Source organism: Aythya fuligula, chromosome 1 (genome assembly GCF_009819795.1).
Source record: "Aythya fuligula isolate bAytFul2 chromosome 1, bAytFul2.pri, whole genome shotgun sequence".
Taxonomy (NCBI): domain Eukaryota; kingdom Metazoa; phylum Chordata; class Aves; order Anseriformes; family Anatidae; genus Aythya; species Aythya fuligula.
In genome coordinates this window covers 180,547,450-180,575,071 of record NC_045559.1, presented here as the reverse complement: position 1 = coordinate 180,575,071, position 27,622 = coordinate 180,547,450, and the positions used below count along the sequence as shown (strand labels likewise).

The window sequence follows — 27,622 nt, the reverse complement described above, 5'->3', positions numbered from 1 at the left end:
CCCTGCCAGAACAGAAAAGGAAACAAAATTCAAATCTGTGAAAGTGAAGTCTTAATTAAAAAAAAAAAAAAAAAAAAAAAAAAAAAAAAAAAGTTCAATCACTTGGACAGGGACTTTTCCTATAGCTGCTCAGTCAGTTACAGAAGAAAAACCCAGCTGATAAAACAGGAAAGCTGTTGCATTTTATTTAGAGTAGGTTTTGCAAATAACAACAACAATTTTCATCTGAAATTGAGAGGAAATCTCTGCAAAGACAGCATTCATTGGAGTTAAAAAGTTAAACTACTTCTTCAAGAGAAATTTGACAGTTAATTTGACACACATACCAATTTCAAAGTCATTATGACAAATTAAAGGCCTCAGTTTCAGATGGCACCCAGTCACCTACCCTAGCTTTAAGCAAGGAAATGACTTCACAAGCACTTAAGTATTAGACACGTGTAAAGGACTTTGCAGTAGTGGGGTTTAAATTAAATTATGTTTTAAAGAAAGGGAAATTGGTAGAGTCTTTTTCTATACATACAGGAAATTCTTAAAATAATGTTATTATCTAATATTTTTTCTTAAGTATAAGTCTTACAGGACACTTTGCTGATATTAATTAGTTTCAGGTCTGAGGCTGAGGATACCCTGTGACTCTTGAATTTAACACTTGCTCTGATTAGACTTCTAATGGCAATAGTTCTCCTATGAGAGATGTGTGTGTGTGGCACACACGTGTGTGTGGCATTGCTTTAAAGGTACAAACATGAAGTCCTATATGGGACATTAAATAAGCAAGTGGAGCTAAACCCATTACAATGTGATACAATGAAGTGAACCTTGCTTCAATTCAGCTGGAGTCTGCTTTTTGGGAGAAGTTGTCTGGCGCCACAATAGGAATTAGTGAGCAGAGACCTGAAGAGTATTAAGTTTATTTTAAGAATGTGTTGCCAGAAATCTAATAAATTTACTTACTGCTGCAGGCCATGCGTGCATGAAACTTTACTAATCCAGGTGGTGTGTTTTTTTTCCTTCAGAGGGGGGTGCAGGGTGGGGATCCTTAGGAAAAAAAAGATATTCTGCTTTAGGTAATGTGGACATTGTTTAATGATAGACATGACAGCTTCAGTGGTATGTTTGTATTTTTTTCTGTTACTAGTCACAAGGAAGTTTAAATTCTTTTCCTGATGTGATTTTGTTTACGACTATACAAAATGCTAATTAGTTTAATGAAAACACAAGAATAATTGTTTAGTAAGAGAGTAATTCTTTTAACCAAATAGATTTTGGGGAGTTGTTATTTTTAAATAATCCAAAGTTGAATATCAAAGTGTTTGAATTTTCAAGTTTACTGATTAATTACAATTAATTATTATTATTATATCAAGTTTACTTATTAATTACAATTATAATTCAGGAAGAGTTGTATCCTGACCTTTTTTAGAACTTCTCTTCATTCACCTATGAAAATCACATCGTCAGACATTAGGCATCTGAAAGTTAGCCAGCTAGGATGATTGGTTGAATATTCTCTCTTTATTTTCAGTGGAGTGGGTCAGCTCTTTCCAGATCATAATCCATCTGATTGCATCAGATGTACCTGCTGTTCCTGAGGATGCAATTTTTTCCTTTTTTTTTTTTTTTCTCCTGTTCATCATCCTAGAAATGTTGACAGAGCAAAATAAGACTTTTCTTCTGTTTCACTTTCTGCTGTGTGATAAGTACAGTATAATAGGAGTTTTGGCATGAGCCTGCAACACCCGGTGTTTTTTAAAGGTCTTCCTTCCAAACACTGGCCTGTCAGGAACTGCTTGATGTCAAATATTGGCCAAGATCAGGTACATGCAGCATAGCTTCAGGTTATTTTTGTAGTGTACCTTAATCCCATAGCATGTTCATGTTCACCATTTTTAGATACCCTATGCAGTTTGCTTTGCTTTGCTTTGCTTTGCTTTGTTTTGTTTTGTTTTGTCAGTGCAGGCTGTGGGGATTTTTGCATGCAGGCTGAGGTTAGGGCCTGATTACAAGTTGTGTTGAGAAGATTCTGTGATGAATGCCTCACTCACGTTGACATTCAGTGACAGAAAGTGTTTCTAGAATGAAAACATTGGGAATTCTGATTTGTGTTGAGAACAGTCTTGTATTAATTAGTGAATATACTTTATGTGGAACTGATACTTCTGGTACTTCAGCTGCTAAAGCAATCTTTACATAAGAACTGTATGATGATCTTTCCATTTTATCAATGGGATTTAGATCAGACCTTTTGGCCTTTGTCATCCTAGTAACCTGTCTGGCTGCACTGTGAATGCTGCTATATCTTAAAGTTATTTTATTGCACATATATACATAGATCTAGTATTACATATACATTCTTTTGTGAATACTCAGTGCTTTCTTAGAGTAAAATCTAGTCTGCATGTGATATATTTTAAATGTCTACTTTAAAATGAGATAAATCAAATTCTAGACAGTGACTTGTGGGAGAAAGTATTAGCTAAAGTGATTCTGTGAATCCTACTCTGTGTCTCCAACAATAAAAAACTCATGAGTTGCTAAGACTTTGACTAGAGCGATAAGAAATGTTTGTATCCTGTGAAAATGTTTTGAGATATTTTATAGAATCATAGAATGGTTTGGGTTAGAAGGGACCTTAAAGATCATCTAGTTTCAAATCCCCTGCAATGGGCAAGGACACCTTCCTCTAGACCAGGCCACCCATAGCCTCATGCAAGTGTTCATTGCCTTGAACACTTTCAGCTTCCCTGGCAGTCTGTTCCAGTGCCTCACCACCCTCAGGGTAAAAATCTTCCTAATGCCTAATCTAAATCTACCCTTTGTTAGTTTAAAACCGTTACTCCTTGTCCTATTACTGGAGACCATCTCCAGCTTTCTTGTAAGCCCCCTTTGGTTACTGGAAGGCCACTATACGGTCTTACCCTGGAACCTTCTCCAGGTTGAATAACCCCATATCTCTTAGACTATCTTCATAGGAGAAATCTGTGAGATGGCCTCCAACCCTCTGACCATCCTCATGACCCTCCTCTGGACTTGTTAAGGTCTGAGTCCTTCTTGTGCTGGGGTCCCCAGGACTGAATGCAGGACTCCAGTTGGGATCTCATGAGAGTAGAGGGAAAGAATCACGTCCCTTGACCTGCTGGCCTTGCTTCTTTTGATTCAACCAAGGATACAGTTTGTTGAGGGATTTCTTGAAACAGCAAAAATCCCATGGCTTGCTGTAGCTGAGCAAACCAAGCTACCAGGGCAACTATGAGAAGTTCCCATGACAGTGTTCCCACATCGCCCAATTGAGGAATTCAGGAAAATATTGTTACCAGTAGCTGGCCTCAAGGACAAGGTCTATGTGACTGCTAATCACAAGGGGGTTGTTTTCTTGCAGGTGGGGTTGTTTTCTTGTAGTTGTTTGTCTGAGTGCTTTTGACCAATAATCTTGTGTGAAACACTGTCCACCCCTGTTAAGTTCTCTATAAAAATTAGGCTATTCGGGCAATAAAATGGAGCATGATCTGACTCTACTGGTGTCTGTCGTGCTTTCGGCCGTGCTTCCTGCAACAACAGTTGGCTTTCTAGTCTGAAAGCTCACATTGCCAGCTCATGTTGAGCTTCTTGTCAACCAATACCCTCCAAGTCTTTCTCCTCAGAGCTGCTCTCAAGCCACCCAGCCTGTGGGTGGACTGAACTATACACCTTAAAGACTTAAGGTAGACTATAGAAAAAGACAAAAATTCAACATTAATTCTCTACCAATATTTTCAGTAAAGAGATTAATGAAAGGCCATCTTTTTGTGGAAAAAAGAAAAAAAAAGAAAAAAAAAAAAACCTTTGATTTTGATGGATTTGTATTTTCAGGGAGAAGAGGAATAATTTGAATATTTTTTTCTCCAGTTGTACTTTGTTCAGTCTTTCTAAGAACTTTTAGGGTAGCTTGAACTTTTTAGGGTAAAAGGTGTCACCTATTTGTCATCTTGGTTGTACACATTTTGGTTGTACACTGAATTCATGAATTTACACAATTGGAACCATAGAAAAGGGAAGCAGTCAGCGTTTCACAGAGCTAGTCTCCTATTTACAGCACAAAATCACAAACCAAAAAGTGGATCTTTTGAATTCCCTGGAATTCAGTTACAAAGCTAACCACCTAATATCCTTAAAGCCTTTCAACTGCATGTGATGCTCCTGTATCTGTCTTTGATGATTCAAACTGGGCTTCTCTTAATCTGCTTTGTTTTTGCCTTCTTCAAAATTTCACAGCCTCTCGGTATAGCCAATAGAGTTAAAGTTTTCCTGGCTTTTAGTGAACTAATTTATATAGACCTGATTTAAACTGAAATTAATTTAAAGCTATGAAGACCCAGTACACATTTGCTTCTACAGTTTCTCTAAAAGAAACTCTGATTAATCTCTTAATCAGAATCTGGTCAATCTGCTGCAGAAGAACTGTGCATAGCCTTGAACTGGGAATTCCTTAAATTAACCCGGCATGAATCTCAGACTGTGCTTGGAGACGTCCTTAGTTACGCTTAGTTGAATTTTACTAGGGTCAAAATTTAATATGCACTAGCTAGCTTTCACATTCAGGTCTCTTCTATGGCCTCCCCTTCTCTCTCTTTTTTTTTTTTTTTTTTTTAATAAAGTCACTGTACAGTATCCTTCAAATATTTTTTTCTGAAACGTGACTTCAAGCATTTTCTTAGTCTGAGCCGTGACAAATGCACCCATTCCAACTCGTTACTTGGGGGTAGACATAAAACAGAAGCAAAAAAAAAAGAGTTACAGAAGCTACTGAAAGACGGAAACTGTCTGCAGCTCATTGGATACCAGCAATTACACTCCAGGCAAGCCAAGTCCATAATGCTGGGAAGTGTGTGTTTTCTCATGGGAAGTCAGAGAAAGCATTGTTTTAGTCCCTAATCACTTGGGGCTAGTTTTGGGGGGTTGGTTTTGGTTGTTCTGCAAATATATTCAGTTACAGTGGCAGACAGAGTGCAGAAGGGTGCAGAGTTCAGCATTTTTTTTAGTGATTGGAGTCACTTGTATTACATTTGAGAAAGACTTATAAAGATGGAGCATTTCAATGGGTTTGTAATAGGATACAATCATTAGATTAGCTTATATATTGTTGAATTCAATTCAAAACATTCTAATGATGTGTTTTAAGTGCTGGGTGTACTTATGTGTTTCACTTCTGTAAATATTTTTTCTATATGAAATTAAGGCAGTTTTACAAGATATTTACAGATGATCCTTCATAGCAGAGAGAATAGCATATGATGTGCTGCCCTGATAGATTGAACAAAGAACATTTATTAGCTATTTTTAATTGTTCTTTTTGAAGCTTGGCAGACAAAAGGTTTACTTGAGACCTCTGCCTTCTTAACCTGGAGCTGTAATGTACTGGGACTATAACTCAGTGTGGCAAATCAGAGTTGTTGAAACAACATGTCTTGATCTGAACATTCATATCTTCTCAATCTTTTTTCTGAGTATATTCGTCAGGAGTAGAATCACCTAAGATACCTAAGATTATATGTTCCTTCTGTAATCTGGAGAAAAAAAAAAAAAAAAAAAAAAAAAAAGTTTATACAAACCATGAATCATGAATACCAAATAGTGTGGGGATAAAAAAACCTGGGAAGTGCTAAGGTTGGAGACAGGGAGCTTCATGGATAAACAGGGAATCTTGATGTTGGGGACAAAGATTTCTGTGTTTCATATCAGATTTTCCTTCTAATAAAACTGTTGAAGTAACTTTATCCTGGTATATATTAAATAAGTTGACTTGGCACAGAAGAAAGAGGCTCTCTCTTGGCACAGAAGAAAGATTTTTTATCAGAGGATAAAAAAAATGGAACAGATGTCTAAAGATGGAAGATTAGGTTTTCTTTCCTTTGCCTCTATGGCTTTGTTTTCCCTACAGGTTGAACTTGAGTTCAGGGGTGGTTTTCTTTTTTCTGATTTTTTATTTTTTATTTTTTTGTTACCTGCTGCAATGAGGAGATCCATAGGACGGAGAAGGGATAGCATAGTGCCAAATTCAGTAACCCTGTCTGAATGGGACACCCAGCAGAGTCAAATGTTTTGAACCAAGGAAGAAAGACTGCAGCTCTTGCAGGCATGGAAACGAATCACCAAACAGTAGCAGGAACTGGAGAGACCTGGACGGAGAGAGAGGAAACATGACTTGTTAAAATGTCTTACTGTTGTTCTAGTTATGCCATACAATGATTCCTGAACTGTAGGCAGGCTGTTAATGTTTCACTGCTGGTCTGGTTCTCCTTTATTAACCTCCTATTGCGGTCTGTTCAGGAAGATAGATAAGGAGAGAAACAAGGAAAGACCAAGAGTTAAAAATTTTAAAGGTACACTCCTTTCTTGGTGCTTGCTTTACTAGTCAGATTGTGAAGATAATGATGACTATTTTATAATTTATTGCTCCTTCTATATTTTCTGACTGATTTTCTTCGTTTTGTCTTTTTCTTCCTGTCTTTCTTGTGATTGATTCATGTTCTGTGTCCTGGAAGAATTTATAGAAGTTTTTGTTTTGTTTTTTTTTTTTTTTCCAATAAACAACCTCCCCTAATGACTAAAGAGAGTAGATATGTTGTACCATAAAGTTCTACAAGTACAAGTCAGCTGTGTTTGTTCAGACTCCTATCTTGTGGACACAGTGAGTCTGTGTGGCTACACTTACACGGGTCAGGCACTCTTTAGTTGATTCATCTATGCCTGATTACACCATGGCTACAATGCAGGGAAGCCAGTATCTATATCAAGATACATCAATTTCTATTTGTGTCAATAAGCGAAACCTGTGGTGTAGCTGTATGCTTTTGTTGCTGGATTATGGCTCTGGGGTAGCTCCTAGGGAGAGCAAAGCCACAATCAGGCCTTCTTTATGGAATGCCCCATCAGGCCACCAGTGCTGAAGAGACAGGATTTAATGCAGATTTTTATTTTTTTATATATACTGTTTTCATGGAGCCCAGTGGTCTGCTGAGAGAACTGGAAGTGATTCTTTCCTTCTCAGAGCTCTCTGCATCATGATGGAAGGTTCTGACAATCTAATTTGTATTTCACATAGAGATTTTATATCTTTTTAAAGATATCTGAACAGAACAGGTGGAAAGGTAAATGCTTAAATGTGAATATTCATTTTAATATTTTTCCCTTTAACCAATTGTGCTGACCAAGCTCTCTTCCCCCTCCTCTTTTATTCATGGTCAGTAACAGAAACTGAAGATCCAGATGACTTGATCTTTCTAGAAATGTATAGTTTGATGAACTTTGCAAAAATAATGTAACACTGTTTTCTGACAGCTGACCAATTTGGTGACAAAGACCCATTCTAGGTTGCATCCTTCTTTGACGTGTCATATTTAGGCACAGCTTTTCAGAGGAAGGTGTTCCTCATCAGCCTCAGTCAGTCATGAAGTCACTGTGTGGCCTACCTTGCTCAAGATATTTAGCTTTACTTCTTTACAAAGCTTTGATTGTGTCTCAACTCCTGCCACCTCCATTCCCATGAATGCCTCCCTGCACAACATCCTATCTATGCAAGTTAGCATCTTCTCTTTTAGCACTGCTGCACTCTGATCCCCAGCAAAATTCAAGAAATTGGCTTTCATGCATCACTATAGCAACATTCTGCCAACACTGATACAAAGCAAAGTTATTTTAAATTTATCTCACTGTAACTTGGCCCTCATTCCTTTTTTTTAAAGTGCTCTGGTAATGGTTTTCCTCTCCAAATTTCTGATGTATTTGTAGTACAAGCACTTACCTGGAAGAAGAACAAAACCAAAGCTGTCACTGATGCATAGTACCTTAATTATTTGCCTAGCAGATAAACATTTGATTGAGCCTAAGGAAAGTGCTAGTGAGCAACGCAAAATTCATTTGCCTTTAGAAATATTATGGTTAAAAGTAGGATAGATTTAATTTGATTTAATAGGGAACCAAATAAAGATGGCATATGCAATCTGATATCTTATAATTTCTTTTATATCTTGGAAATTTTTATGCCTCTGTCAAATTATGTTTAAATTGGCCAGAGTGTTCAAAGGTGGCACACTTAGGCAGTTTTTCTCACAAAACATATTCTCTTCAATTTGTCCCAATAAACTAATGGGAAGACACTTGCTGTGTTTAGCTAGCGCTATAGTTACTGGATTTATAATGATGCTCATTACAGTTCTTGATTACTTATTGCAGTTTTGGTATGTGCATTTGTGGCTTTCCCTTTGTAACAGCTGAGATGAAAAGACTGGAAGGGCAAGGAGTCACTTTCATGACCAGTTCCCTCCTTTCATTTATGTAGTACCATTGTTTTTATGTTAGAGAGGTTACATGGTTAGCTGTGTTGTGTTGCATTGTGTCATGTTGTGTTGTGGTTTGTTTTCTAGCAGACAGGTCACTATAGAAATACGGAAGCATAGCTTTGAAGTAGAGTGGAAGCAAATGAAGGGTTGCCTGTTTGCTCAAAGGAACAGGCTGGAAGAAACTGGAAGGGGAGAACCAGCCTCTGGCTCTTCCTCCAATAGTTAAGCCATGAGTGAACTGAAATACACAGATATGTGTCTCTGCTGTTCAGAGGAAGATATTTTATTCCCTGGCTTTTGCACAGAAGTGTTTAATTCTAAAGGGATTTCTTTGAACGCTTGAGACTGATGTTACCTGAGCTAATCTTGTTCTGTAGCAGCACCTTGTGGGAAGGAGATCAGACTACAGCTTCTCACACCAGCCAACATTCCCAGAAGATAGTTGCTGCGTGAGCATCTGTCTTCACTGAGCTCAACAGGTTGTTTTAGTCTTGCAGTGGAAGTTACAGGATTCCCCTGAGTAATTCCAAACATATCCTATAGGATGATATACGGAACTTGATTTGTCCTGCTTTTTAATCTGTGACACCCAGAATCCCTGTGCTGACAATAAATGCCTTTTTACTGTGGAAAATTAGTGAACAGATGGAGGTAAACTGTACATGACAAAGTAAAGCTACGCTGTATTTTATCAGAAATGTGTTAATCTATTTTGATATATTCAGTCTGTTGCACAAATGCTTAGTTTACAGACAGTGAAATAGCTGCTAGTTCTTTTCAGCTCTTATCTTTCCAGCTGAAAAGAAATGCAGCATTTTCAGCTGGGCTTTAAAGTGCCATTTGTGTACAGTTGTTTCTTCTGGATTGTTTTTTTAGACTAACATAAGCCTCATATAGTCTGCCATTTCAGTGACCACTTCCTATTGGGTTCACAGTTGTGCAAATCCTATTAATTGTAGACACATCAGCTTAGTTTTTGCTGGAAATGAGAAATTAGGCTGAGACATGCTCATATTGGAGGCTGGTGCTTAGTGTTTTGCAGCTGGAGTTAAATGGCTTTGAAATCATCCCCTCTAAAACTCTGAGTGATGCTTCTTGAATTCTGGTATTGCTTTGGCTTCAAAAATAGAGCCTACTTTTGCTGATCTGGCCATTTTTGTTAGAGAAGGACTGTGAAAGTTCTTTATATTATTGTAAAAGAAGTATGGTCTTTAGCTTAAAGATGATGCCATGGACACCAACAAGTACCACCCAGAGATGCTGACTTGGTCTGCAGTAGCCATTTAGGTCCCCTAGCTGAATGTTCTACTTACTATACAGGGCTTTCAATTCTCAGTGTCTGAGTGCACAGAAACTCAGACACTCTATCCATGTTCAGCATGATCTCAGGGAAGCTGTTGTGCGATTGCTATGTTAGAGGCCTTGGAAGGGATCTCTGGGGTCTGCTTTCTTTCCTGGAGTGTGGTACTGCTGCTGTGCCTGCGTGAAAGCTGGTGAGGACATCTTTTGGTCTGTTGAAAGCTTATCTCTCAAAACACATTTCAGCAGCTTACACAGTTTGGGGTACTCATGGTACCTCTAAGGTAAGCTCATTACAAAATAGTTTAAAAGAATGCCAATAAGCATTTATGTCTCCCTAAATCTCCTTAGGTGACACAGGCAATCATACTGGTATGTTTAACCCAACAGTTACAAGCTTGTAAGCTGAGGAGAGCATCAGTATAGCTATAAACTGTGGCGTGTATCAGAGATACTTAATTTTATTGAAACCATTTCTTATTTCAGTGTGAAAGCTTTTCCTAAATCACACAGTGCTCATACATATGTTCTAAACCAGGAAGACCGAAAATTGTTAGATTTAGTGAATAAAGTACTGAATTTGGAAAGCAGGCTATATGGGTAAAGGCAGGCAGATGGTAGGTGCCATTTCTAGTCTCTCAGCATAACAAGGACCTTTCAGTGCTTCTGGCAGTCCTATCATATCAAGGAAGTTCCATGCAATGTCCGTTGAGTTTGTCATTTGGAAATGCAAATATGGTTCTGCAGAAGCTTGTATCATCCACAGTTTTTGTACTTTATGAAAAAGGTATTCTAAATACAATTTAATGAATTCTTGTTCATTTCCCTTGGAGGAAAAAAAATAGCATACCTTAGAATGAATGGGACTAGGCTGTATACATTTAAGGTAAACGTATTCTACATGCACCAAATGTATCACAATTGAGTTGTTTATTTGTTATTTCTTTGCTTCAAACCTATGCTGGAATGTTAATGTTCAGCTAAGATTTTACCCAGGATACATATTTTCCCAGGATACAGGTTTCATTAACGTCAAAAGGCAAAGTACTCTTTAGCAAATAGGAAAATGAATAAGTATGTCTTTTATTTTGCAGGAGGCAATAAGCTGAGGAATCAACATTTTCGTCTAAACTGGGCATGGATCTCCTTAGAAAAGGCATATTATTTGGTAAATGAAGATTCCAAATATCTTGATGTTGTTCTTAAACGGAGAGGTTACCTGGGAGAGACCTCTTTTATAAGTAAGTTCAGTTTTAGTCTTCTCAATTACTTATGAACTAAAAATCCAAGACCTAGTCCTTCCTTCTTTGATTTGAAACATGAAAATTTCTGTTGGCTTCAATATCAGAAGAGGATCATGTAAGCAAGACTGGTTAATCAATATGAAACTGAAGCTGACCACAGCATGTTATTCTAATTAGTTCTTCAGAGTGCTTCTTCCCTGGAAATAATTTTGTTTTTTTGGATTGAATTTTTGAAAGTATTTTAGTAATTTAGATTTTAAGTATTTAGTTGATTATAAATATAAAAATGTAATGTTTAAATCATAAAACATATAATGAAATAAGAATAATACAAGTTATTCTTTTATTCATTTAGAAGTGTTTAGAAATATGTGTTTTTATGATACAGACATATTTTCACATCTCATACTTTAGTCTGTGTTTGTAACAAACTTTTTTCACTAGCAGAACAAGTTTGTGACTTCAGGTAATGAAATGTTTGTCTGTGGACCCAATTTGGAGGACACAAAAGGCTCTGTTACTCAGGAGGACATCATTAAAACAGAAAAGAGTAAAATGTATTCTTGCTTTATGCCTTCTCAATGTGCAGTATTTCAAAATGCTGGCAATATTGTATATATCCCAAATTAGCATGAAATTATATCAGAACAAAGAAGTGATTGTCCTATATAAAAATTTAAGTCAGAGTTCCTCTAGCTGATTTACCTCCATGCAGTGGAAAACAGCAAGCACTGAAGAAAGTCAGCAGCCTGTGGAACGCTTTTTATTAATTGGAAGAAATGAAAATATTTACAATTAAAAATAGTTTATGAGAAAATGCATAAAAAATATCACAGAACTGGACAGGTTTCTCAGTGTGGAATCTTCAATATTAAAAATACTGGAATGTTAAAAATTTTAAGGTATATTTTTAAAGAAGCAAATACATCTATAATCCTAATTTCCAAAGTACTTTTGTATCTTCTGAAATCTCGTTAGCTTCACAGCCTAAAGGGTCTCCTATAAATAGATGACAAGGCCAGTATTTTCCCACAAACTAACATAAAAAGGCTGAGATGTTGATGTCTGCTTCTTGCCAAGAGGTATTCTAAAAGGACTGAACATCCTTTCATGCCACCTTTCATACACTTGTGTATGTATTTATGTGTATACATATATGTATGTCATCTATAAACAGCAATTAACCTGTAGCACACAGGTTAATTAGAAGACTTGTACAGATTTTAACTAATCCATGAGTAAAGTGGTAAGTTTTAATGAATGGCAATATTTACTCATCACGTGTGCAATCAAGGATTATTTTATGATCAGATATCTAAGGTTGATACTGCTGTTGTATTTTTTTTCATAGACTACAGTTCCCATCCAGATTTTATTTTCCCTGTAATGGCTGTAGCAACCAGAAAGGCTGCAATAAACGTACATCATTTTCAGGGCATTGTGAACTGGTCTGGTTAGCAGCTACAAGCAGTAGGCTCATTTTCTTCAGTTAATGTTGGCAGTCAGTTCAGGCTGATACAAGAGGTGTTGAAAGCTGTTTGCAGTGTCTGGGGAGTGAAAAGGTGAAAAAAGATTGCATTATCACATTTGATAGATATTTTTTTAAGAGAAAGTAACAGAATGAGAATGATGAATGAAACACAAAGTTATGGACGTGTGGTTTAAATTAACTACTGTTAGTGGTTAACAGATACTGGATAGACTTCTGCCTTTTAAAGAGTTTCTACATAATTTTCTACCTATGGATTCAAATTAAGTTTCTGAACTGAACTGACTCAGAGCAAAAGATCTGACAAGAAAGTTTAAATAACTTGCCTCTGGTTGACTACCTTAATCCTGCAAAATGGAATTACTGAGCAGAAAGAATATAAAAGGCTGTCAGACAGCCTTAAACTGGGAGGGAAACACCAACAAAAAGCCATTACAGAGCATCCTGGATCCTCAGGCTGTAAGGTCTTGGTGGAAGGAACCTTACTGGATTTTACCCTGTGGCTTTGCATTTTCAACTTGACTTGAGTTGAAAAGTTTGCATTTAATGATCATCGTTATGCAAACACTGAAAATTCATAAATATTATAACTACACTGGATAATTATAAATTAATTCCAATGGATTATCATTTAAAAAATAATAATATCTTTTTTAAAAAAGCGCTTACTGTAGTGGAAATGACCATTACCACAAGGGCTCAGATTTTACATCTTCTATCATCTGTGTTCCCTATGTTTTACCTCTTTGTGTCTTTGTGTTTTTCTTAGCTTTCCCCTTGAAGGCTGGACTTCCCAGGTGTGTTTTATTTTTTGTAAGAGAAATAAATATTATCATGGATTTCAGGTAACATGTTATTTAGATGATATGGAACAGAAGAGAACCCAAAACGCTAAAGGGGAAACAAAATCTGTTGGTCTTTTTGGGCATGCATAGGTGAATTACAGAGAAATGGAAACCTGATAATCTGCTCAGAGAATTTAGCTTTTCTAGGAGTTAGTTTTGGTTTGGCTAACTCTGTCTTCATAATATTAATTGAGGCTTCCACTGCTGTGTGTGACACCAATATAAAATTGATTCAGCAACAAGAACTGTTGCAAAAAATAAGCTTTTTTTTTCTTTTTTTTTAAGCTTTTTTTTTTTTTTTTTTTTTTTTTTTTTTTTTTAAGATGATGTAATGAGAGAAAAATACAAGTGGTGTTTTTAATGACCTGAATCTTTGATTTGGGCAGGTATTAGCACCAGAGATGGTACTGCCAAGAAAGATAAAGACTTCAGAGGAAAAGCACAGAAGCAGGTGCAGTTTAATCCTGGCCAAACTTTAGCTACATGGCGAGTACGGATTTTGAGTGATGGCGAACATGAACAGTCTGAGTCTTTTCAAATTGTTCTTTCTGAGCCTGTCATGGCGGTTCTGGAATTTCCAGATGTATCCACAGTGGAGATTATCGATCCAGGAGATGGTAAGAACTGTTCCAGAACTGTATTGGCAATATGTTCATATTCCAAAGAATTAACTGGAGGGGAAATGCTATGAGTAGCAGTGGATTTCAAAGTTTATACTAAAATGCTAAACTAGCTATTTCACAGGTGACTTTCTGAGGCCATAAATCTACATAAATAAATGTGTCCGTCCTTTGCAGAATCAACAGTTTTTATTCCTCAGTCCACATATACTATTGAAGAAGATGTTGGTGAGTTATTTATTCCAGTCAGAAGAAGTGGAGATGTGAGCCAGGAACTGATGGTTATCTGTTACACCCAACAAGGTAACAGAATCTACAATAGAAAAAGAAGTGAAAGTGGAAAACAGACAGAAAAGCAAAAAGAATTGGTCCATCTATTGCATAATGAAATTATGTTAATGACTTCATCTTCAGTCTCCATTGGAAATGTATTCATCTTTGCAATCTGTCTTACAGTCTTATTAAATATAGACAAAAAGTGATCATGTTCCAAATACCTGCCTGTTATTATGAGGTTAAAGAGATCTATGTTTTTTATCTTTTTGCAAGATTTTTATATGTGATTTCTAATATTTTAAAGTGGTGAGAATTAAAAGCACTGCGGTGGGTGTCCATGATAGCCCTTACTTGCTTGAAAAAATGGGTATAAAATAATATTGTTCAGCTAACGTTTTTCTCCTTCCTCTATACACCAATATCCTATTAATTATACCGATACAGAGTACAGTTTCATTTGTTTTCATCAAATTGCATCTAGATATAGTTAATTTCTGATACACTGACATCTTCTACTTAATAAACTAAATGATTTAATTTCTAGACCTCACAGAGTCTCCTTGGTCAGTCTTTATCTTTTGTGATAAACTACAATATTCCTTCTGACTGAAAAACTGCAAATGAATTTGAGGGTCCGTATGCATACGTTGTATGATATAGTAGAAGTAGTGTGTCCAGGGATCTCAGAAATGTAGCCGGCTTAGACATTTCTACCTATACTATCACCTAAAACTAAACAGAAATAAAAAGATAATTAAAATAAAATTCAGCCTCTGTGAGGGGATTATAATAGCCAGGGTTTGTGTAGTGACTGTTTTCCTTTTATGCCACAGGAACAGCATCTGGCACCGCTCCAACCTCTGTACTTTCATACTCTGACTACATATCCAGGCCTGAGGATCACAACAGTGTTCTACGTTTTGACAAAGATGAACGAGAAAAAATGTGTCGGGTAGTCATCATAGATGATTCCTTGTATGAAGAGGCTGAGACCTTTGATGTTTTGCTAAGCATGCCAATGGGTGGAAGAATTGGTACAGAATTTGCAAGCACTCGAATTACCATTGTACCTGACAAGGATGATGGTAAGACATAATGTTGTAAAGTGATATTTATTCCCATTCCAGGACAAGACCTAAAATTAGGTTCACACTCAAACCGTCATGTAGAAGTTGCAGTCACTCCTGGTGGTTAAAACACATGCTGCTTCCATTAAGATATGTGAAAATAGTATTAGAGAGCTAGGGTTGGTTGTTGTTTTGTTTTGTTTTGTTTTGTTTTTGTATTATTTAGTACTGAATTTTTATGATTTAAAAAAATCATGAGCAAACTGGGAGTGAGGAGATGTGCCTTTCCATTCTATCATAGTAACAGGTGTAACCCAAAATATCATGTGGCATGGGCACCCTTATACATGTGATTCTGAGGTTGTATCCACAAAGCCCATTGATTGTCATGCTCTAAAGGGCCAGATTAGAAGTGCTGAACCAGAAACCACATAGCAGCTGCTAAGAGGCAGGTTATATTCCTTTGTGTTTGATTCTGTGTTCATATTCTTCCTAGAAGTATCCATGTATGCTTCTTATGTCTTTGAAAAAAATAATCAAAAGACAGTAGTGTTGCTTTGAAAGAGACATTTCTCATGGTGAATTAGAGTTTTGTGACTAAGGAAGAATAAAATCAGCACACTGCTGATTCATCAACTTCTTTGGAAAACATGCATAAGTATTGTTACAGCCTTGGGCTGAGGTCAACTGCATGAAGTTTAACAAGGCCAAGTGCCGGGTCCTGCACCTGGGGCGCAATAACCCCAAGCAGAGCTACAGGCTGGGAGAGGAATGGTTGGAAAGCTGCCAGGCAGAGAAGGACCTGGGAGTGATGGTGGATAGTCGGCTGAATATGAGCCAGCAGTGTGCTCAGGTGGCCAAGAAGGCCAACGGCATCCTGGCTTGTATCAGGAACAGCGTGACCAGCAGGGCTAGGGAGGTGATCGTCCCCCTGTACTCAGCTCTGGTGAGGCCGCACCTCGAGTACTGTGTTCAGTTTTGGGCCCCTCGCTACAAGAAGGACATCGAGGTGCTTGAGCGGGTGCAGAGAAGGGCGACGAAGCTGGTGAGGGGCCTGGAGAACAAGTCCTACGAGGAGCGGCTGAGGGAGCTGGGCTTGTTCAGCCTGGAGAAGAGGAGGCTCAGGGGTGACCTTATCGCTCTTTTTAGGTACCTCAAGGGAGGCTGTAGCGAAGTGGGGGTTGGCCTGTTCTCCCACGTGCCTGGTGACAGGACGAGGGGGAATGGGTTTAAGTTGAGCCAGGGGAGTTTTAGGTTAGATGTTAGGAAGAACTTCTTCACTGAAAGGGTTGTGAGGCACTGGAACAGGCTGCCCAGGGAAGTGGTGGAGTCACCATCCCTGGAAGTCTTCAAAAGACGCTTAGATGTAGAGCTTAGGGATATGGTTTAGTGGAGGGCTGTTAGCGTTAGGTTGGAGGTTGGACTCGATGACCTTGAGGTCTCTTCCAACCTAGAAAATTCTGTGATTCTGTGATTCTGTGATTAAGCCTGTCCTTCAGTGTCTCCAGCATTGGTGTGGCAGCTCTAGGAGCAAAAATCTTTCCTGTGACAGTTGGCCTTATTTATGCTTGGAGATCAGATGATGACATCTCAACTGCAATTTCTGTGAAAGGAAAACCAAGGATCTGTTTTAGTCCTCTCTTTGAGGCCATAAATCTATTGTTAAGCTGTCATATTTCCTGAAGACTGATGTGAGAAATTATGTACTACAGTACTCTCTGGAAAGTGTAGTGCCAAATGAGACTGTTATCAGCACAGTGATTTCTCCCTTGTTAAGGATATAAAAGGTAGCTCTTAAAGGCAGGAAGTTGACACCCATCTAATTGCACCATACTCAGTCTACCTGAAACTTCTCACGTGTAATCCTCTGTTATAACAGAGGTGACTTTGTTTTCTCTGTAGGCTTTTTGAGTAATCAGATAACATTAATGAATACAACAGTTTGAAGTACCAGTTCATGTAAAGTAACAGATCACGTACCAAATACAAACTTACTTTAGAAAAAGTGTAAGATAGAGGTGAACAAAAGTTATAGAACATATAGTATGCCTATAATCTGTAGTAATGTTATTTTTATAACATTATAACTAATGTATTCTGTAGTCCACATTAATATTTTTACTTCACATCTGCTGATATATTATTGTTTGTTTAAATTAATTTTCTAATTAACAAAGTTTCTTTGGACAAATGTGACAGCATATTATTAAGTTGTGATTTCTTCAAATGCTTACACTTAGACTTGTTGAACCTCATTAGGTCCACTTCTCAAGCTTGTCCAAGTCCCAGGTAAGACTGTTAAAGGATTAAGTTAACGGAGTACACAACAAAGTAAGTTATCAGGCACAAAGTTACATGTGTTGCTACAGGTTAAGCACTAAAAAATAAAAACAGATCTGTTGCAGTCAGAGATAATGAAGCACTGAAAGAAAAACACAGAGGGGAAAAACCAATGTAAATCATCCAATTCTGGGGTGGATAGTAAGCTCATTTGATGTTAGCTATCTATCTGTCCATTAAGACATCTCATGCAAGCAGGTTATGTCAGGTTCCTTCTATGGTTAATGAAAAGAGAGCTGTACTCCCAGGAACCATCTCATCCTGGGAGAAGTATACCAGCTTTTGAGATCAATCACCTCAGGTACATGCTGCATCTGAGTACAAGAATATCTGACAGTAGATATAAACCTAACTTTAGAAATCTAATTTTCCATTCATAACAATGTCATAAATGGTGACAGGTATAAAAACAGGTTTTTTTTCTACTTTTGTCTTAAAACAGCTTCTACTATGAAATACCATTAAACAACAGAGATACACCATTATTTGTGATTCATAAAATAATTCTGATTTTAAAAGTAATCCACTATTGAAATGAAATCTCTTAAATAGAGAGCAACACTGAGAGTGTTACTGTATAATGTGCAACTACTGTGATGCAAAATGCCTTAGCCCCTCCAGAAAGGCTTGTCATCAGAACTTCTTCAGTCTCCTAGTCAAATGTTTGATTTCTGGGTTGCTGGTTTTGTCTTTTTATTAATTAATTTTTTTTTTTTTTTTTTTTTTTTTTTTTTGATTGTGTACAAATTTTAAACTTTTGGCTTGTAATCACATTTTGAAACAAGAAAAGGTGCAATGAATGCAGAGCTGTTTTCAACAGGAGAATACTTGAAGAATATTTTGTTTGTTTCAAGTTTTTTATCAATTTTTTTTGTCTTCCCAAGTGATTTTAATTCCAAGCTACTGTATTTAGTGTTGCCATGAGAGCACACAGTCTTATTGCCGGGCTGAGAAACAGCCTTCTTTCCTTAGTGGAATTGTTGAAGCCTCATGCTGTTCACAGCAGGAAGTACATTAAATACATTTGTTCCACTTCATTCACATTAGATGGGCAAGCAGCCATTCATATTTCTTCTTGACATTTCTACATCAAGGCTGGGAAGGCAAAGGACTCAGATTTATGTCAGAGATTTCCTTTCCATTTTCTTTATACCTACTCGGCTGAAGTGATCATTTATATCATCCATGTGATAGAGGATAGCACCATGTGGGAACATTTTATAGCTGAGTAAACTGGATGATGATATGACCCAGTCATGACGATGCAGAAGGCCAATGTTAGAAGGTCAAACAGAACAGATACATTCTTTAGTCTTCTGGGAATTTCCTTCTTGCTGTCACGCCCCCTACAGATAAATGACCATTGGAAATCCTTACACCACATTGTGGAGATCAGTGTTGTACACCATGTCATGGAAATCGATAGCCACTAGCACTTGTCCAACTTGCCAGACAGTAAAGGTCACGTTGATATTTACTGTCAAGAGCCTAAAAAGAGGCAAAAAGTCAGCAGTGTAATGCTACATTATAAATCTATGTTTTGTATTAAGTGTCCTGGTAGGCAAACAGTGTAAGCTATTTTTCTGTGTGTGCACTGAGCCAAATTTCAAACTGATGATAATTAAATATTCTATTATTAACATGTTTTTTTCAGAGGGACATCCTTGTTTCACAAGACTATCTAGAATCTCCTTACTTCCACTGGCCCCCAAGGCAAGCATTCAAGTGTGTCTTTTTCTCATTGGCCATAGGTATGCCATAACCTTAAATTGAACAAGTGGCTGGATGATCTTCACAACTGATATCTCTCAGTCTATTTGTCCAATTTAATTACAATCCAAACACTATTGGCAGAGCATGCCTAATCTTCTTTTATGGACTAGAGTCATGATTTGGCCAAGTATCCTTCACCTGTTTCCAAAGATGACTAAAATTACAAATTAGTTATTATTTGTGCTCTGTACAGCCATTTTTGACTACTTCCTTTTCTATTTTTACAGTGCCCTGGGTCTGATGCTTCTGGCACTTCTGAGCAGCTTTCAATTTCTTTTGTCCTCTCATTAGGTAAAATCTCTATGTGACCCCTCCTGTTTCCTCAATCTATGGAAAATGGCCAAATTGGCAACTAATCAAGGGGAAGAGTGGAAGACATCCAATTTATGACACGTTATACTCCCATTTTTCTCTACTTCTAGTTTTTTATTATTACCAGTTCCACAGAGTAAAAAATGTTTAATTTACAGTGACAGCCTTAAAATTTTAGTCTCTGTTTGCTCTCTATCATAGAAATAAATTTATTTCATATCTTAGAGTAGAACATTTTAAAGAGGGAACGAGGCACATTGATATTTTTCTATCATCATCTCTTGCTGACGGTTTATTCTATGTGTGTATGCAGGCACACAGTCATGCATTATACATATATGAACTACAGATGTTGAATTAATATCATCTTCACTTATCTGCTTAACAGCTATGTATGTATTCTAACCTTAAGATTTAGGTTCCCTTGATAGGTAAGGAAGATAAAGTGTGACCTTGTCATATCTTCAGATGTCACAGCCCCAAAGATGATCAGAGGGATGGAGCACCTCTTATATGAAATAAGGCTGAGGGAGTTAGGGTTGTTCAGCCTGGAGAAAAGAAGGCTCCAGGGAGACCTTATAGCAGCCTTCCAGTGCCTAAAGGGGCCTACAGGAGAGATAGGAACAGACTCTTTGTCAGGGGGTCGAGTGATAGGACAAGTAGTAACGACTTTAAACTAAAAGAGGGTAGATTTGTACTAGATATAGGGAAGAAAGCTTTTACTCTGAAGATGCTGAGGCACTGGCAGAGGTTTCCCGGAGAAGCTGTGGATGCCCCATCCCTGCTGGTGTTCAAGGCCAGGCTGGATGGGGCTTTGGGCAACCTGGTGTGGTGGGAGGTGTCCCTGCCCATAGAGGGGGGGGTTGAAATTTGGTGATCTTTAAGGTCCCTTCCAACCCATATGATTCTATGATCTATTTCAGATGGCTCCTTTAGGACAGAGGACTCAGATGCTAGATAATCATACATTTAAGCCTTCACTGCTGTAGGTTCTTAATGATTAACTACATTACTACAGTTTTATGTGAAATACAGTATTTTTTTCTAGGAGAGTATTGAAATAGAGGACTGCTTTTAAGTTTTGTACTGAAAGAACATAAAATAATTAATAAGCAGAAAGTTAAAAATTATATGAACTGTAGAAAATTATACTTTATGTTAAATCCAGAATGAGTTAAATGAGCTGATGTTCTTACACATGCTGAAGTTTTCCAGGGAGACTAATGGATTGTTGTGTTATAACAGTTCACTCAAGAGTACTTTGAAAATGTCCTTCTGTCTTCATGCAGCATGTTTCTTTTTATGGCTTTGGTCTTCATATTACAGATCTTTTATTTACTATACACTGTTTGAAAATGTATTGAATGCCTAGAAAATCGTTCTAAGCTAAGCATTTTTTATTAGTTGCTTGCAATTGTAAGGAGTGAATTTAGTGTCCTGGTAAGTGCTTAGTGTTGTTTAAGATTTGAGTAATAGAGTTGTGTAGAATATCTTGATGCATTCAGTTTTCCTAAGGTTTCTTCAGATCATCTTGCTTTCTCTGACATTCCTTGTATTGAGACTGCCATTTTATTCATCAGTCTTTAAAGACCTAAAGGACGCTGAGTAACACAGTAGCCAGTTCTCCTTTCGAATGTGTAAATTCTCAAGGGAATAACTTAAGTTATCTCAGAATACTGTCCATCAGGCCACTCTTTTCTCCTCTCTCCCATGCATACACGGTCATAAGTCCAAAGGAGAGAATTTAAGAACTTTTAACAGCAGGGTCCATTTTTTGTCATTACAGCTCTGCTTTTGTGGTCTGTTAAGTCTGGCTGTTGTTTTATTTTAATTTCTGTTATATCTTCTCTGCTGAGTCCCATCCTTAGTGTTAGCTCCAATACACAGAGCATGGAAGGTCTCTGTTACGTTTTTCTTCTCAGACCTCATTGGGCCAGCTGTGTTTTCATTATATTCAGGCAGAAAAGCCTGGAAATAATTATTTCTGCCAGTTAAACAAGCTAATATTGAGATTGAATGATAAAGGTGCAATTGCGACAGTCTTTATTAGACAATCTTCTAATATGGTAAAGCTGTCTCCAGTCCAGAAAAACCTGTGTATATGTATAGTCAGAAGAACAAATATAATAACTATCCCCAAGAATGGAGAGAATTATAACTTTCTTTTTAAAATGTGGTACAAGCTGTGCCTGAAATGACAGAAAAATAACAACAGCCACCTGGTAAGCAATGTCTTTTACGTTTCTTGGTTATGCTATTCCTCTTCTCTTCACCATTTGTAATAAAAGTAGTCCTAATAATAATACCTCCCTTCTTCATTTGTTCGTCAATGAAACCATGCACATTTGCTACTTCAATAAGATTCATGTTTGTAATTCATTTGGTTAAAAAAATAAAAAAAAGTCTCAGAAAATGCACAATCTGGCTTTATTTTGGTATTTAGGATATTTATATATTTTTTGCAAAGGTTAATTGTTTTCGTTGTGTAGGACCTCACCCATTTTCAGCATGCAATTACTTTTAAAAGTCCAGAAATTCTGTCTTTGCTATTGAATGGCAAAAGTTTCCTTGCCATTCTCTTATCAGCTTTCATTACTAAGCAACAAAATGTAGGTATATCATTCAAAAGCTAGAATATTACTACTTGCTAAACAGTGGAAATCTCAGCTAGGGATAAAACAATTGTCATTGCTATGGTTTTGAGCTTTAAAATAATGATCATGATTTAAGTGGATGATGTTACAAGATATTATAAAGAAAGCATTTATAGAATAAGCTACTGCAATTTTGTGGTTATGTTTCTTGATATGAGTGTAGGTGTGGGAACGTGCCTTTGAAAAACAAAATTCAAAACATTCTTCTTGTAACACCTCTGTTTTTGTAAATATACTTGTTACACTCAAACCCTTTTTACAGCTTGTTTTTTTCTGCAAGACCCAGAAGTAAACTAATTACTCGATGAAAATATGAAAAACTTATTTAGAAATGGCTACATACTGTATCTCTCTAAGTTGATTTCTAAAATGCTGCTTGGCTTCCCCTTCCATTTGTGTTTGTAGGAGTCCTTATTTGTTATCTCGCATAAGAATCACAGACTCTGAGCTCCTTCTCGCTTGGCCTACCTGTGAGGTACCTTGTGTGTGGCATATTTAAATGCTACTGCCAAGCCTTCCCATCTTCCTGTCTTTGTTGCATCAGTTTGCTGAGAATTTGTTAGTGATACCATTTCCCAGACCTCTTATACAAAAATAATCTCTCTTTTTGAAAGTACAACATGTAGAAGAATCTTAATTGGTTTTGTGCTCTGTAGGAGGTCTAACAGTAGAAAAAAATGTGTGTCAAAGTCAGACGGTGGCCACAGTCAATACAATCACTTCTGGGTGTGTCCCCGAAGTCCTGATATCAAGGCCGGTAGGTAACGTATGCAATGATTGTAACAATATTTCTACTACTATTAAATTTTTCACATACATATGAATTCAGTATTTTGGAAAGGTAAGTGTTTCTCAGCAAACCAACCAAAGTAAATGAATTGCTTCCTAGAGAAGGACACTTGCAATAGTAAGCCTTTCTCCTGGAATGCCAGTTATAGCTGAGAGACAACTTGAGACTGTTCATTACTATATTGTACAAAGCAGTTAAATAGTTATTGAAATTTTCATCTTCAGGTTAAAGGTACACATGTTGAAGGAGTTGAGCTGTGGTATGTCTTAACAGTCTCAGATGAACTTATTGTTCCCGATTCAGGTACACTCTAGCTCATCTAATTGTTATAGAACCATTACAATTGCAACTTGACATCAAGAAAAATCAGAATTAGGTCAGTTCTTCCGGCTGCAAAGTATGCTAAATGATGTCCTTGCAGCCCATGCAGCCCATGTGGCCAAGAAAAGTAAAGAGTATGTGACCAGAGATGGCATATTGCTATAGACACCTTTCTTCAGCCCTTAGTACTGCAGCTAGACCTGTAGTCTACTTCCTCTGCTATGTTCCTGTGCTCACACTTGTTTTTAACTCATTCATGTGGCAGGGGGATTACATGTGGATTCCACGCCTCCTAAGGCAGTAAGGCAGTCTTGTGATGGTACTGTGTATAGAAAAACTGAAACCTGGGTACAGAAAGAGAAAGTTCATGTTTGCTACAATTAAGTATCATATACATTAATTAAAAATTAATCATATATAATGTTTTTCATAGCAGCTATTGAATTTGATACACACTTTGCTAGAATTACTGGATTAAGTTGCATAAAATGAGAGTAATTCATGAATGAAACAGTACAGTCAATGTATGGCATTACCTTTATCTTTATGGATTAAAAAGTTTCACGTGTTTTTCTTGGAAAATAGACTGGATCTGGTAAAGTTTGCCTTCTTCAAAGTTTTTCATTTTAGATATTATAATGTTTTCAGTATCCTTTAAAAATATTCTAAGGTGCTGGGCAGAAATGTTCTGTAGAAACAAATGGAAATGCAGACATTATTTCCTTGAGATAATGTTTGTGGCAATTTGTCTGTGACTGGTAATTTTGATTCTGAGGTGAGTTTACTTTTTGATTACAATAGTTGTGACAACAGTGCTAAGAGGATGAAAGCTGTTAAGATTACAACATCTGAGTTTGAAAAATAATCTGTTTTGACCACATCAAATAAAAAGCTATTGGCATTTGCACAGTAGGTACCTGATCTAGAATTGAGCTTTGACTGTAATCTTGACCCCTGCTTCTACAGCATTCCACAAAAATAAATGACTTGGCAAATTAAATTCATTGTGCTAAATGCAAGCTCAGTTGCTTGCATAGCTTCAAGTATATGTAAATAGCTGTAGAGTGGTGCTACCAAGTTTCAGATGTTGAAGTCCTCTTTCATAATATAATAATATAAACTATTTAAAATGAACAGTTCTTCTAAGCTTTTCTTTTCCTGCCATTAGCATGAATATATGGGAGAGACTACACAGGTTAATCTTTACTTCTATTAAACAGTAAATGGACATTTCTTCTGTAAGTTAATAGAGCTCTTGTTCTTAACTAATCTATCTGCAGCTCACCTACTTCACATTCTGAAGGGTGGAGTCTCCCGTGTTAAATACAGACTAACCCCAGCTCCATCAATTAATGCTAACTGTGATACTGAAATGCAAGTTTGCATTGTCTAGCAGCATGTGGATTATCTGGGTTGAACCAGATCAAGTCCAGAGGAAATGTGGCCCTGTTTGTCTGTTGTTAGGTCTAAGCTAATTATCTGTGTCAGCAAACAGGGCTCATTCCTTTGAACTCACTAGCATGTCTAGACTGCACCAGAACAAGCTGGTTAGCTTACAAAGCATTGTTTTGCAGCTTCAGGACTACCACTATAGATTTCTAATAGCTCTGGCAACTCATAACGTTTACGTTGCTGTATTTGTACTGGGCATGGAAACCAAGAAGGAAAAAGTTTTTAGAGAGAAAAGATTTAACACCACCAGAAAAGATCAAGCATGTGTTCAGCTTTAACAACTGCTTCTCCTAGCTTTGATATCTATGTGGCAGAGTCACAGGTCCTGGTTTTTGTTTTGTTTTGTTTTGCTTTGTTTTCTGTTGCTTCTGTCCTCCTAGGAATATATGTATCTCTCACTGAAAATACTGATCACTGAAAATCACTTCAGTATTGAGGCTTATGCTGGTGTCAGTACAAAAGAGTGACCTTTTCTATGTTTGTTTGTTTGTTTGTTTGTTTGTTTTCCACATACCCTGTCTTCCATATTATTTGCATTGGCAACCCAAACAGATTGTGGCACTTTGCATATCTTGCAAACACTATACTCTTCTACCATGTTGATCTAAAGTAGTTTGTAAAGATATCATTTTAAAAACAAAAGCTCCCTTGGAAATAAACATTTTCATGCTATCTCATTGGTTTTCTGATAGACCCATTTCTAGCAGCATGAGAAGTGTGTTTGTTTTCCTGTTTGATTACTGCCTAGTGCTGTAGTTGATATACACTCCTGACCGTATAAATACAAAGGCAAGACAAAGATTTCATGCATTTTGTGCAAGAAACCTGGGATTAAAGCTCCTAACCTTTCTCCTCTGATTATTGTAACTTCATGCTATTGAAATCTGTGGTCTGAACAAAAAAACTCTTTAAAAAACTCCTCTTATTTCCGAAAGAGGAACCATTAAATTTGCAGTGGTCTCTCTCCAGAGTGATTACCAGATTAAAGATCTGCTGTAAGTGAGCCCCAGTCATTGAGCAGAGTGTTTTCCAGCCATGACCTGAGAAATACAATGCTTTCCCTGTTAGTAGCTTGGCTTTGCTACTTCCCCTGGGGAGCTACTAACACAGCTTACAGGAAATGAGCTTTCAAAACATTTGTAAGGATTTGTTTCCTAGGATGAGTAACCATACAGAATGTGTCTTTCATTGAAGATACATGCCTCAAAAAGTGTGAAAAACAGACTGGAATACAAGGTTACCTGATTTAGGATTTAGGCATTTTTATGTTTGTCTGTGACTACATGAATACACAGTGCACGAGGATTCTTTTTCAGCAGCAGTAAAAAATAAATAAGTAAATAAATCATTAGGATAACATTAAAATAAACCAAAAACATTTTCTTTTACATCTTCCATCTGGTTTGAGTTTGGTCATGTAGGCTTCCTGAATAATCACTGAGTAGAAGGGAATGCTTCTAGATCTCAGGTTGTACTCACTGTGGTGGGTGTTCCATTCCACATCTCCTCCTGCATGTTTATTATGCTGGCAAACCTTCTGGAATTGCCTGTCTCTGTCCCTGAAAACTGAGAGCAAGAAGGCTGTGAACGTGAGTACCTCTCACTTAGGTGATTAAAATAAGGTGGGACTGAGGCTAGATCAATTCTGGAACTACCAGGACATCATTATAGAAAGAAGAGGATTATTAGACTCAAGTGTACTAATCTTTAAAAATATCTGTGTAAGACATGACATGTATCAGATGTGATGATATTTTAAGTACCTTTTCTAACTGTTAGCATATTCATAACTGTTTGATCTTAGTAGGTGTTCTGTATTTTTAAATGTCTAGAGGTTGGTTGAGTCTCTCCATCCTGAGAATTACATAAAGTCAGTGTATGTCTGAAATATCCCTGTAAATAGAACTCTTGTCAAAGTTAGTAACAGTTACAGAGGAAGATCCAGAGAGTGTATTCTATTCACCTGAGTCTTCAAAATGTTTCAGATGAGAGCTTCACAGTCCCAAATATAAATTCAATCACTGACAACCCAATCTCTATAGGCAAATAATGTAAGATGGATGTGTGTGTGTCTGTGCGTACAAACACACACACAGTTAAATACACATCATGCTGAATAAAAAGTTTGAAGTGGAAATGAAAGCCTTTTCATCTGCCAAAACTACACATTTGTCAGGTTTGTCTTTCATCCTGAAAAGGTTGATGACCTTGATAATGCTCAAGCAAGTCCATGAATCTGCACTATCATTCAGTAAATACATTCAGTTCCATCAATTTTTTGCGACCCATGGTTCTAGTTTTCCCAGATAAGTAGAGAGGCAGCTGCCTTTGTTTCCACTAATGTGGACTACTAAGGGTTTTGTTTGTTTGCTTTGTTTCTAATCATTTATTTTGTTGATTATGAAATACAGGAAAAATCCTGCAATCAGAAGAAAAAAATATATTTTTCTCAAAACTTCTAATTTAATTCTTGCATGCAATTACAAAATACTTAGGAACTGTTGCCTTTTCAGATGAAGCTCTGGCTTATTAACAACTTAGTAACTGCTTTATATTATGTCTGGTTAGTTTTAATTAAAATCCCATCCTACATTGTTCAGTTTTCGATAAAAAGAAATAAGCAATCTATCACAGAGGAAATTGTTGTCATATGCTGTGTAGTCAGTCAGATTATCCTCAAGCACTTCAGGAAAACATAGGTATTTTTTTCTCTCTGATTATCTGATAGGCCTCTCCATAAATTTCATGACAAAATGTATTCACAATGTATTTTATTGAGCTCAGTTGTAGGCAAAAGCAGCTTCCTCATTTCCAAAGTA

The 27,622-nt window shown here is 37.0% G+C and overlaps 1 protein-coding gene across 1 annotated transcript in view; it reads left to right on the top strand.

Moving 5' to 3' along the window:
* The window catches only part of FREM2 (FRAS1 related extracellular matrix 2), a 122,852-nt gene that overhangs the window by 59,621 nt on the left and 35,609 nt on the right, over positions 1-27,622 (top strand). Inside the window, exons 3-6 of the mRNA XM_032206794.1 lie at positions 10,715-10,861; positions 13,585-13,815; positions 13,996-14,121; positions 14,928-15,179. Of these exons, the coding sequence (XP_032062685.1) occupies positions 10,715-10,861; positions 13,585-13,815; positions 13,996-14,121; positions 14,928-15,179 (756 nt within the window). The remainder of the gene's footprint in view (positions 1-10,714; positions 10,862-13,584; positions 13,816-13,995; positions 14,122-14,927; positions 15,180-27,622) is intronic.